The following is a 13,726-nucleotide window of genomic DNA, read 5'->3' as shown; positions in this document are numbered from 1 at the left end:
CATACACCTCTGGCAGCATGTCCAGACTGTTATTCTGGGTGGAAGGACGACACCATTTTAAACCATCAGTCTCTGAGTTAGTCCACTCAAATCAGTTTCCCCCTCCACCAGTCTCTTGTGGTCTCTGGTGTTTCTGACAAACACTTTGTCTCGCAAGTCTAATGGACTTGTTTGTGTGGCCACCAATACGAATGTAATCTGCAATGGCTGTCCCATATTGTCAATTACAACGTGAGGGTATATATGAGATGGACAGCAGTACCCCCAAAAACTGCCAAACTAAGTCCAGCTATATAGCTGCGGGCACAGGCTCTGTGCAATAATATGAAATCAATGGCAGAATACATTTCACCTTTGTAAATAACTACTGAATGGTCGGTGAAGCCAATCAATAGGGAGGAAGCAACTATAATTCCATCAAACTGGGGCAGAGGCTGACTTGGTTACCCTGAAGGGCATCTGGCAGGACCACAAGGAGGTGTATCCTTTGCAGTAATAATTGCAAATTAGGTCCTCTGTTTCATTGTTGTATAACTGCCAACAACAATATTTATATATATGATACATAAATATGAAAAAAATTAGCTGTTTCCTCAACAGTTGGCTTTGCTTCTCCATTACTGAATGTTGCCTATAAATAATTAAATACATAAATAATCAACACATATTTATTATTTATCTGAAGGAAGTGGCAGAGTTTTAGAAATAAAATCCAAAGATCAAGTAGTGTGCTGGAGACTTGTTCATGCGTTAAGATGAGTGGGTTTCTTAGGAAGGAAAACTAGACTTTTAGGTTTGTCACAGATCATAAAATCATAGAATAGAGTATTCTGGGTTGGAAGGGATCTTTAACGGCCATCTAGTCCAACCCTCATGCAATGAGTAGGGACAGCTTCATCAACATCAGGGTGTTCAGAGCCATGTCCAACCAGACCTTGAATGTTTCCAGGGATGGGGCATCTACCACCTCTCTGGGCAACCTGTGCCAGTGTTTCACCACCCTCATTGTAAAAAATTTGTTCCTTATATCTAGTATAAATGTGCCCTCTTTTAGGTCATGATGTTCTTCTGTGGGGCCAGGAAACTGCACCTGTATATGTGTATATCTCTGTGAATATATTGGCTCTTAGTATCTTACTGACATTTAAGAGTTCATTTTCTGTTTTGGCAGAGATGGGCTTCAGAGATTTGCAAAAAAGTAGTCATTTTAAAACAGTACATTATGCTAGCAAAACTATGCTAGTGTGGATGATACCTAACACAGTATTTCTTGTACCCATACAAGTTCCATCAGTGATGTGCCTGCCCATGAGGGAAATAAGCCATACCTGTAATTTTGCTGGTATGATTGATTCTATATTAGGAGATTTTACTACAATACTTCTATTGGTCAGAAATTGCACTTTACCTCATCTTTGGCTGACAGAGCTAAGGAAAAAACTGTGTGCAGAGATGTACCTGGCCCAAATGAGAATACAAATCTTGCAACTGCCTGATCCTGAAGCATATGATTTTCCCTTCAACTCTACTCTCCATGATTACTGTTATGCACTTACCCAGAGGCTGATGAATGTTGCATTTCAAAGCTGCCATGCTATGCCATGCTGTCATCAGTTGCTAGGGCTTTTGCTTAGTTATTATTATAATAAAAAGACAAATTTGTCAAACTCTGAGAACTATATGAAAGTACATAACTGCTGCTTTAAGTGTTTTTAGCCACCTGGATTTGAAAATTACTCTAGCTGACCTTCTTCCTCTAAAGAACATGTGTCTACTGGTCTGAGTAGTATATAAGTTAACAGATCCCCTCAGACTGAGAAACTCACTAAAAATACCCAGTAAGGCTTATTTCATTATTACAAACAATAGTTCCAATATCTAGTTAAATAACTGTGGCAAAAAGCCCTGCCTCAGAAATCTGTAACCTTCTTAACTGTTTGAGTTGGCATGCATTTTTTATTGACTGGAAAGCATGCATGGTTCATGGATATGCTTGTTGTATGGTTCAGGGTAGCTTTATGTATTGTATGAACTAGTGATACATGAGACGTCTTCTTTACTGGCTGTTAGACTGTTTGCAACTTTTATACACTGAAGCAGTGGGTTATGCCTGGATGTTGTACAACTTGCAAAGACCTTGATGCTAACAAGATAAATTAATTTCTTTTCAGTATAACAGCTGGTATTTGGATGGTCAAGGGATAAAACCTCACCTTTGAAACTTGCAGAACACTTCTGATTTAGTCATAGAGTCATCATGAACAAGAATACCTCTACTATACATGGGAGGAGCAAAAGTGTGAGTAGAAGGTTTTCTTTTCTTTGCTTCTATTTTTATTATCAATATTCTTCCATACTATTTACATGCTGCACTGGCCTTTCAGATACCACTTTCTGAGTAGGATAGCAACTGTGATAAAATTTTTATTAGTTGTACCCCATTCTTGTATCTGTAGCCTAGATAAATTTGTATGTGTGTCTTGCACACACAGAGATAAGATTATTGAATAATAGTAAGTTTTTGAGTAATTTTTTTAGACATTAATTTTTCAGGTTGTATTTTACACAAGAGTTATTAAAAATGAGATTTTTCTTGAGCATTCATTGAAATGTAAGCTTACATATTATCTTTAACATACTTAGTCATAACTCTATGCCACTGCACTGATGTTGGTATCAGGGACTGCACTTGATTTGATAATGCATTGTTGAAATGTTGACTGTATGAGTCAATATGCTAATAATATATACATAGATGTTGATGAGGTTTAATGTTATTTGTTTTCTGGTCTTTATGGTGTCTTTTTGTTCTATGTATATATGTATCCCACTATCCAGGAGTAATACTAATGAAATAGAGAGTTTGGGATGCTGCTGTAGCTTTTTCTGTCTTCCAGATGCTCATGGAATGACATTAATGTGTGGTATCATACTGATATGTGGTCTTACATACCAATGACTGTGCCTTTCAGGCACAGACAAGAATTGAGTGTTGCTTTCTAATATGCTACTGCTATGTTTAAGCTGTTGAATATGTCCCTTCTCCTAATAGACAAGAACACTTTATTTAAGTGCTTTGATAAGTGGTAATTGGAAAGAAAATGTCTGGCTGGACATGAGCTGGCAATGTACGCTTGCAGCCCAGAAGGCCAACTGTATCCTGGGCTGCATCCAAAGCAGCGTGGCCAGCAGGTCAAGGGAGGGGATTCTGCCCCTCTACTCCACTCTGGTGGACCTCACCTGGAGTCCTGCGTCCAGCTCTGGAGTCCTCAGCACAGGGAAGACATGGAGCTGTTGGAGCAGGTCCAGAGGAGGCCACAGAAATGATGAGAGGGATGGAACTCCTCTCCTGTGAGGACAGGCTGGGAGAGTTGGGGTTGTTCAGTCTGGAGAAGAGAAGGCTCTGGGGAGATAGTACTGCAGCCTTCCAGTACTTAAGGGGAACTTAAGAAAGATGGGGACAGACTTTTTAGCAGAGCTTGTTGTGATAGGACAAGGGGTAATCGTTTTAAACGAAAAGAGAGTGGATTTAGACTAGATCTAAGGAAATAATTTTTTACAGCGAGGGTGGTGAAACACTCTCATATGTTGCCCAGAGAGGTGGTAGATGCACCATCCCTGCAACCCTTCAAGATCAGGTTGGACAGGGCTCTGAGCAGCCTGATGTTGAAGCTGTCCCTGCTCATTGCAAGGATTTTGGAACTAGATAATTTTTGAAGCTCCCTTTCAACATGTTTATTCTATGAATAGAATTCTACAATTCTATGAAAAGTTCTAGAGGGCATCTACAAGAACATTGCATCTACAAGGACAGAGGATATAGTTATATTTCCATGTTTTCTGAGGGCCTCCCAGCTTGTATGTAAACAGAGTTCACTTGAGAGATACTGCAAACCACTCTGGATCTAGATTTTTTTTTTCCCCATAAGTATCTTCCATCTTTCCCTGTAACGACACTGGGACTCCTGTCTCTGCTTTGTTGCCACTAATGCCTTGGTGTGTCTGTTTCCTTCCCCTTTCTGCTCAGTTTCCTAATCTAGTGGGCTTGGTTGTTGGTCCTAGAGGATGAGCTTAGTTGACTTTATCCAGAATTGCTCAAGTTCCCCCCTGTTCGCTCAGGTGTGGGAAAGCAACGCAGACATCTCTGACCAGGCCTGGTGTGGAGCTTTCTGAATCTGGGCAGGCTGTATCTGCTTGAGCTCCTGGCTATTGGGAGCTGTTGCTCTTTTTGGCTTATTCTTAAGAACTTCTTTAAAAATAAAAGCTCTATTTAGATTTTTTCCCTTTAATTTTACTGTACCTGTTTTCAGCATATGTATGTATAGTCATAGGGGGAAAGTGACAGTAGTATACTAATTTCATCATGGTGACACAGTTTGATATGTGGATCAAATAAACAGCCTAGTATGTCCAAATAAACTGAAGATAGGTATTCAGAGTACTTAATAAAACTTCACTCTTGCTGTTGTTTGACCTGCTGAGGAATAATGTGAAGCATGAGGCTGTCTGTAAACTTTTCAAGACTTCAAAGCATAAAATTTTGGTAGCTGATCTAATGAGATTTAGTCAAATTTGGGGTAAAGACCAGCATTGTTTCAGTTTAAGTTAATAGAATGGATTTTTATCAATTATATTAAACTTTATTAATTCAAAGGGTCTTAATCTTTTAGTACAAATGTCCTAATATATATTTGGTGAAATTGAGTTCTAAAAGGTCAATAAACATATTGAACATTCCAGGCCCTGAAAGAGAATTTTTTAACCTACAAAATAAACTTCATTGGTTTTAGTGTTAAATCCTAGCACATCTTGCTGTGTGAATTTAATCATAACCACCTGCGACTATTTTTCTTTAAAATGGGTATATAAAGTATTTCCTACTGTTTGTTTGTTGTTTTTAAATTGCAAAATATGTAATCCCTAAGAAATTATTTTAAGCCATGTGGTAGCATTCTGCTTAAGTAATTGTTTGACTACTGCTCACAGGGGTATAGTGTCACTATGTGAACAAAAGTGACTCTGGAAAAGTGTCTCCTTACACATGTTGAGTACAGCCAAAGATTTCGTATCATGTGATGGTGACATCAAATCTTCCACCTTCCTTTATGTCTGTCAATTTGAATTTGCATTGTCAAAGTTATCCAGGGTCTGCCAGACAGGTCATTTCATCAAAAAGACCACCTAATGAATAAGTAAAAATGTCATCAGTGAGCTGAATAATCTTAAAAAAGAAAAATGGAATATGGCTTTTATTTTTATTTAATGGGATATTGTCACAGAGTTTTCAAAGAGTTTTTTAGGTTTCTGGGAAGCATGGCAATCAAAGTTCAGTAGTTTCACATTGAATGTAATTTATCTAATATGGAAGATGAGCCTGCAGATATGTGTGCACATTTTTTTTCACCAAATGTAGAACTAACTGTGCATGATGAACCACCTGAAATAGTTCAACAGTGTAGACTAATACAAACTACAGTTATAAGTCTTTATTAACCTTTCCATTTTTTTCTGATGATACAATATCTAATACTGTTTTAAAAGAAAAACATTTGTAAGTGAACTTATAATTAAAAATATGTTGTTAATATTTATTTTTACTTTCTCTGGTAGATTTTCATTACATTGCTTGTACTTCATGTCCTCAGACAGCACAATGTGTATAATCTTCCTAGTCTTCCGTGCTCTCCCTGACTGGTTTGCACAGTACTGCTAGTCATTTTTTTGTTGGTAGCCTATGGAGTCGCATTTAAATGTGTTTTGTAGTAAGGGTTTATATACTAGTCAGCTCTTTCTTTCACTCTTGCTTACAGCATTCAGTCAGGATGTCTGCATTTATGTTGTTTCAATCTGTGCATACTATTTGTCTAGTCCCTGTTAGTCAGTTTCCTTAGGTAGCTTTCTATTCCTTTAAATGGTTTCCTCATAAATAAATTCCTCCTTCCTGAAATGCCTATTTTTCTGGTGTCGTGAACTGCTTAGAATATTCTAGGTGTTTTATTACTTTAACTTCTCTGGCTTACCATCTGGTACTTCCGAAAATACAGCTGAATGTTGTTCTTTCCCTCACTCCCTGCCTCCCTCTATCTAGTTTGGTTCTCTCCCGTACCCCTTACAAAGTTAATTCTAGTGTAGGGTAGGGGTTTTAGTTAGTACTGATCAGCTATGGAAAGAGACTTTTTTTGAATATTTTTATAATAAAACACTGGACTTTATTATTAGTGTTTTAGAAGGGCTTCATATTATTTTTGTAACTGGATGAACAAGCCAATGTATTTCTCAGAGAACTTTACAAATTTTAACATAATTTTTTTCTTTATAAAAAATCATAATTATCAAAAATTAAAAAAAAAAAAATAAAAAATTAAAACAATTTTTCTTTATCAAAAAAGCATAATGAAATACATTATTAATTGCTATTTTTAAGAATCAAACTTTCGTCCTGTCTTCAGTTAAATTAGCACAGCTTTTCTGATGATTAATACACTATCAGTAGTAAATAACTTTTCAATAGTGTGTTATAGTAACTAGCTTTCTATGGAAGTATACTGGAGGCATATTTGGTCAGCTAAAGGAAGGAAGATTCTACTTTCAGGTGATGAGAGTGCTAGTGTATGTGGAGAAAAGAAAGAAGTCTGAATGTTACATTGTGTGGGTGTTCATCTTGGAACATTGTGTCAGAAGTGAGTCAACTCTTGTGAAATCAGAAAGTGGCTATATTGCAAGAAAATGAACCAACCAAGAGGATATGTTTAGCAACTGGGCCTGCTTAAAGTGTGGAATTTCAACAGCTTCAAGAACAAAAAAAGAGGCACAGGGCAGAAAACAAAATTAATGCATTTATGCTTTTATAAAGAACCAAGGCTGCTGCGTGCTGCAACAGTACTTGGTCAGCCTTCTAACATAAAAATATCTGTAAAAGCCAAGAAGTGTAAGGCAGTTTTGAATTCATAAACACATTACATATAAATGGTGTATTTTCAACAACTGGAACTTCTGGATAAACTACAGATCACCAGTAGGAGACAAAATGGCTGTCTCAATTCTATGATCAAAACTTTAACTGCAAAGTTGTGAGTACTGATGGGATCAGAAGATGCTGGACCTCAAAAGGGAATGCTCAGAGAGATTGCAGCAAAGCCTCTGAGAGCTCAGCTGCATGCAGAAGTTGCGGGGGGGTGGGAGGTGGAGTGGAACTCATGCGAATGCAAAGCAGACACGGAGCACCCAGAGAGATGAAGTGCAGAGGAAGGTGGAGAGCTATTTGCAAACAGCTGACTCACTGAGATGTTTTCATCCACAGTACTTAAGGCTAGATTGTCATAACCTTTGCTTATGATGTGGGGGAGTGAAGAGGAAGTTAAAGACTTCCTTTATTCCTATGCTCATTTCTGCTTAGATCATGACTCACACAGATGACAAGTGCCAGGGGCTTTTTGTCCGCCACTCCTCCTGTAAGCAAATGGTCAGGGTGAGGGAATGTCATCCTGCCTATCCCAGCCAAATCCAGTAGGAGTACTCCTCTGCTCATGAGCTAGAATAGCTATTCAGCAACAGGGCAAGACAGTCTACACCAAAGAATAGAGTGATATAGTTCTCCATAGAGAGTGTGAAGGAATTGCAAATAAGTTCAGTTCCAGGACCTTTTCTGTCACAGCGCAGTTCTGTCAGACAACAATCCTTGCTTTAGGTCAATAGTTCTAAGTAACCAATTTGTCAACAGAAATGGGAGAAGCTTGCTGTGGTCCAGAAGCATTTTTCATAATAAATTTGCATTACTTCCAAATAAATTGATCTTTCTGTCATTGCCAACAGTTAGGTCCATTTGTTAGCTGATAGCAGGATACCTAGAGGGAGATTGCTTGGACTAACCATTAATTCCCATTAATGGGAAGCAATTACATTACAAATCCTTTGCCTTCTTCCACCCCTTGATCGGTAATACAGCCTCCGCAAATGCAACAAGGGGTAGAAAAGGCAAAGGTGGGGCATTGCTAAAGGGCAAATTGAAGTCCATTCAGTAGTGCTGCTTTTTCCCTTCACGTCAGTTACTGTGGTTGCGTGGCAGAATAGACATTTTAAGCAGCAAGTTCCCTTAAGCAAAGCAGCAGCTGATGCACCGGAAATGCCTGAAGAGAGAGTAAGTAATACCTGGAGCAACTTTAACCCTTTCTGCATGTTTTCTAACATTCCTTGTATGGGTGTTAGTAGCTTATGCCCATGGTGAGAATCCAGTCTGAGAAAGAATGGCTGGATATGACTTCTAATAAATTAATCCCTTTAATAGTCAGTTACTGTTGATTAAATTGATTTGGATTAATTTACTGTATTCACATGTATATGTTTGAAAAAATCCTTTTAATTGTGGGAATTTTTTTTTTTTTGAGAGAGAGAGAGGAAAAGTTCTATAGCAGGAAGATACTAGTGTATTCCTGACAAAGCAGTTGCAAATATATTTTTTTCCTCCCACTCATTCTGGATTTCTTCCTTTCTGTCTTCCACCCTCTCCAGCCTTTCATAGATGTTCTGACTAATGTTTCCAGCCATCCTATTCTGATCAGATCTCAAAATATGTTCTCCATGCTTTTCTTCCTTCTGCTTCTGATATTTCTGACATTAATGCACTTTTGTCATCATTCTCTCTTTTTTTCTGTGACTCATCTCCTGGTTCAGCTCCTGCCTACCTTCCTAAGTTCCAGACTTTTTGAATCAAGACTTACTTCCTTATCTCAGGCTTGGGCAGTACATAGAAGTTGGTGACTTATAACTACACCATTTTGGAACATGAAAATACCCACACCTATATGCTAACAGATGTAACAAGCCTAACCTGTAACTCAAATGTCATCTACAATTATGCATTTTTAAAAATAATCTGTGGGCCAATAACATCTATATAGTTTAAATTACATCAACAGAAAAATTCTCTTGATGGTTTGAGTGGGTCTGACAGAGAATTTTATAGCTCAGCTACACTAGCCAACCCTTGAAGTATAGCTAAATCTTTACTTTTTGGAGTCCTTGCATATTTGTGTCACTGGCATCCTCTGTCTCAGTTCTTCCTGTCTCCAAGGATAATTGTCTACATGTGAGGCTGTATCTTCCTAGCAATACAAATTACTTTTATATTTCTGAATCTTTCCACCCAATTTTGGAGTTCAGGCCATCTGCAAGAGGCAGAGTAGATTCTTCCAGCCCTGTTTCATGGGAAGAGCTGGGAGGTCTCAGCCATTTGTACCAGAACTATACCTACTTCGGTGTTTTACTGCTTACTAATTGCCCCAAATCAGTTCTTGTTCTCTGAAACCAGTTCCAGCCTCTTGTTTTTGCTGTTAGAGGGAAAATGCTCTCACCCTTGTAATCATTTACTAGAGGGGTGAAAATGAGATTAAATGAACCTGAGGATCCCACTCTATCACTGTAAAAGAATATACTTACCTTAAAGAGTGTAAACTTAAATAAAATACAGACGAAAGGAGAAGGGAAGGGAACGAAAGGGAAGGGAAGGCAAAGCAAGGCAAGGCAAGGCAAGGCTGAGAGTCTGGACCAGATGAATTAGGAAGAGAGACTGTAAAGATCAGGACTTTACACATTGCACTTAGCACTGAAGAAGGCTGGTGATCAGTGGAGGAGTAGAGGAAAAGCATGAAGGTAGTGGATAATGTAATTAAAACATAGTAGTATCAGAGATTCAAACAACATGATTTCTCCCTACTTTTCTTTCCCGCTTACTTATTACTGTGTATTTCTAATCTAGGACTGAGTTTCTCCACACTGTTCTCTCTTCTTTAAATATGAAAGTGGTCTTTCAGGCTCTTCAGTTTGTGCTGAATACTGTGTTCAGTTTTGGGCCCCTCACTACAAGAAGGATGTGCTGGAGCGTGTCCAGAGGAGGGCAACGAAGATGGTGAGGGGTCTGGAGCACAAGTCTTATGAGGAGCGGCTGAGGGAACTGGGGTTGTTTAGTCTGGAGAAGAGGAGGCTGAGAGGAGACCTTATCGCTCTTTACAACTACCTGAAAGGAGGTTGTGGCGACGAGGGTGTTGGTCTCTTCTCCCAAGTAACTAGTGATAGGACAAGAGGAAATGGCCTCAAATTGTGCCAGGGGAGGTTTAGATTGGATATTAGGAAAAATTTCTTCTCTGAGAGAGTGGTCAGGCATTGGAACAGGCTGCCCAGGGAGGTGGTGGAGTCGCCATCTCTGGAAGTGTTCAAAAAACATGTGGATGCGGCGCTTCAGGACATGATTTAGGGGACATGGTGGCGCTGGATTAATGGTTGGACTTGATGATCTTGAAGGTCCTTTCCAACCTAGTGATTCTGTGATTCTGTGATTCTGATTCTGTGATTCTGCTCGCTGCATCTTTTGATTCCCTCTTTCAGACGAAGTTTTGAAATGGTGCCTAGGAGAAGGCTGACTGATGCTGATAGAGTGAGGAGCACATAAGGGGAATGAGCATGTGACTGATGCACACTATATACAGAGGGAAATGCAATATCGTGTAATTCCTTTCCTAAAGTACTTTCCTTTCCAAATTATCTTTCACTTTTCATTTTAAATTACAGGTTATTATGGTCAATATCCCTTTGTCTGTCAGAGTACCTGCAATGGCTAGAACAGCTGGTTCTCCAGCATGATGAAGTTCCTGACATACTTGCAATATAAATATTAAATAGTTTTAATAGGAATATACAAATTCCAAGCATTTGGAAGTACGATAGATGTACATGCTAAGAGTACTAAAGAGTGGTAAGAAGCAGTTACATGGAGGAAGTTTGTAGGGGAACAAATAGTGTAGTCAGTGGCAGAATAATTTGCTAGATGTTTTTGTGGAAAATGAAAGTTTCATGCAAGTTGTTGGGGAAAAACACAGATAATTCCATGGTAAGGAATAATGTTCTTTGACCACTGACAGCAACAGGAGACATAAAAAATTTGAAACAGATTGCAAGTAACAGTTGAGTACTTTTAAAGTTTGAATAGGCTGATGAGAGCAGTAAATTTCAGAATTAAGACTGCTCCTGAACTGTTAAACTGCTCTCTTGTTATTGGAGTTCTACAGTTTATATTGTGTTCCTTTAGCAGTGGCTTCAGAAACAGCTGTGATTGTATGCGTAAAATGAGCTTTTTTTTCTTATATCTTATACAAGTTTTTTCCTTGTGACATGTGCAGTATATCTCATCTTTTACCTGTGTATACATACATGTCTGCACACTTAAATATCCAGCCTAGAAATGCAGAAAGCATATACTATGAATATACATCAGGAAGTCCTTAATTAAAAAAACTAATTACCAACTTTCTTTAAATGAATAGATAGTTCCATTCAGAAAAATTTCAAATATAGGCCTAAAAACAGCTAATAGCAAACCTGCTTTTCTACAAAATATTAGGCTTCTCTCACCTGCATTCAGAGTAACTTGGGTTTGGCAACCTTACGTAACATCTCAGCTGGAACACTGCAAATTCTCCATCTGCCAGCCTATGAACAGGGAAGCTGCATGATCTGTAGCCCCTGGGCAGATGCTTCTGGTGGCTTGAGGTTGGGAAACCTAGTAATATCCATGAAAGTGATGGTTAAATCTTCAGGTTCTTGACTGTTTCCTTCAGCATTGCAGTATCTGCGAAAATCTGGTTTGTCTATTTCTTTTCTCTCTCTCTCTCTCTCTTTTTTAACTTTGATATTATTTGGACCAAAATACAACTTCAAAAAAGGAAGAAAATGTCCAAGGTCTGGGGAAGTTCTGCTTTTCCTTAAATTCCTTTCATGATGATATTTAACAAACTGGTTTCTGGAATCTTTTTGTCTTATCTGTATTGAATTAATACTAATTTACTAAGTAATAACTCTGTAGAGTTAAATCAATCTACCTCTGGATTTTAAAGCATTTGACAATATCATTCTCTCATTTTTGGTCTCAGTGAAAAAGAGTCTTTGTCAGGCTTAAAAGAACATGTCTTTTGATAGGTCTTCGATACAATTTGAGAACACAGTTAACAGAAAGACGCAAGATGCATTATCTTTAGCCAAGTCTCTGCAGCAAAAGACTCCATAAAGTGTCAGTCTCTTCCTTCATAGCTGGGGCTGGGTTCATGTAAATGTTTTGATTTTCAAAGTGGATCTAGGAGACAAACCTATTTCCAAGATTTTTGATGAAACTTTTGTGTTGGTTGCAGCTGATTCTTTGGGGACAGATCTTGAATAAGATTCTCAAAAGACCAAATGAGACCCTATGAGGTGTTTGTCCCATGTCCCTGTGCAGAGAAAGCACAGAGGGAACAAAATTGTGCAGTTTGTCCTTCTGTACTCCACATCTGTTATTTGTATTCTTCACATTTAAATATGCAGAGTAACTAGAAATTTTCCATTTCCTCCATTTTGTCTCTTCATAGAACCAATTAAAATTGTCCTAGCCCACCACAATTTCAGTACATTGTAACAAAAATACATTATTATTTTGATGCCTCCAAAAGACAGTTTGTGAGTTACCAACCTCTGCGTTGTCAGTCCTGTGGTGGAAGAATAAAGGAGGCTCAAACTTGCTCTAGAGTTAAGTACTCTTATCTCAGATCTTTCATTCTAGACAACTGTTTTTCAGATCTATCTGCTTTTCCTATTTCTGTATTACTATTCTTATTACTGTATTCTGCTTCTGTTCTCATTTCCACCCCTTTTTTTAAATTCAAGATACTCTACCAACAGGCTCAATTACTGAAGTCTTCACCTTTTCATTTTCAGAATAGAAAATAATGGAAGTCTTTAAATTTGACAGAATTTTACCATGATATGTGGCCCTCCTGAATACCAGGCTTTCTTTGGTATAACTGAGTTTTCCAGTTGCTCCAGGTTCCCAGCTACGGGCTTGCACCTATGCTTTTCAGACTCGCTTATCATTATTTCATGGTCCTACCTGCTGGTTTAAAACATTATTTGGGTCTCTCATAGGTTGTCAGACCAGTCATCTTCCTTTCCTATGTAAGATCAAGACAGGTAATGAAAGCAATTATGCAATGTCCAAATTAATTAATCTGTTACAATGTATAAACTGAGCCAATTTCTGTTGGCTGCTTACCAAATCATATAACATCATCTTAATCAGGCCATTTTGCTGTAAAATGTAATAATAAAAACAAAATTTTAAAAAATATTAGGGATCACCTGAAAAAGCCAATGCAGCAATATCAAAATGACACATAATTCACATGTTCTTAAATAAATATAAACTACAATTGATCATAATATGATTTTTAAAAATTAAATAACATACTCAATATTTTTGGCTAAGAGATCGGGAAAAATATCAAATTTTGCATGAGGTGGATATTTTTTCCTGCATAGATGCTGTGTTTCTTCTGATAAATTTTGAATTACCAACTCTTGAGAATATTGACTTCAAAATATAAGTGAACTGTTGAAAATACATAGAGGCAGTACTGCCCAGATTATCCATTGGGTAAACAAATTGTTGTGTTTTTATTTGAGTTTTTTAAATGAAGTTTGAAACTTGGACAAAGGCTATTACACTCTTGTCTACGTTCTTTTCACTGCATGTGCTTTACAAATAAAGTCTCTTAAAGTCACTTAATAGCCAACTTCCATCTCTTTCTGGGGCAGAACATTGCAAATCATTGATTTCTCAGCAGGGATCTATATCTATATTACATGACGCATGCTGAGACCTAGATATTGCTTAGTAACAATAGTCTCTGAATGGGAACATAAGAGC

General features: G+C 37.9%; 1 protein-coding gene across 1 annotated transcript in view; it reads left to right on the top strand.

Moving 5' to 3' along the window:
* Positions 1–2,257: 2,257 nt before the first annotated feature.
* Positions 2,258–13,726, top strand: part of PDE4D (phosphodiesterase 4D) — a gene marked incomplete at both ends in the record, with an annotated part of 545,358 nt that continues 533,889 nt past the window's right edge. The window contains one exon of the mRNA XM_082012779.1: positions 2,258–2,299. Within this exon, the coding sequence (XP_081868905.1) occupies positions 2,258–2,299 (42 nt within the window). The remainder of the gene's footprint in view (positions 2,300–13,726) is intronic.

Source organism: Phaethon aethereus (assembly GCF_964289735.1).
Source record: "Phaethon aethereus genome assembly, chromosome: Z".
Taxonomy (NCBI): Eukaryota; Metazoa; Chordata; class Aves; order Phaethontiformes; family Phaethontidae; genus Phaethon; species Phaethon aethereus.
The sequence above is the reverse complement of the archived record's forward strand: the minus strand, read 5'-3'. Positions and strand labels throughout refer to the sequence as shown.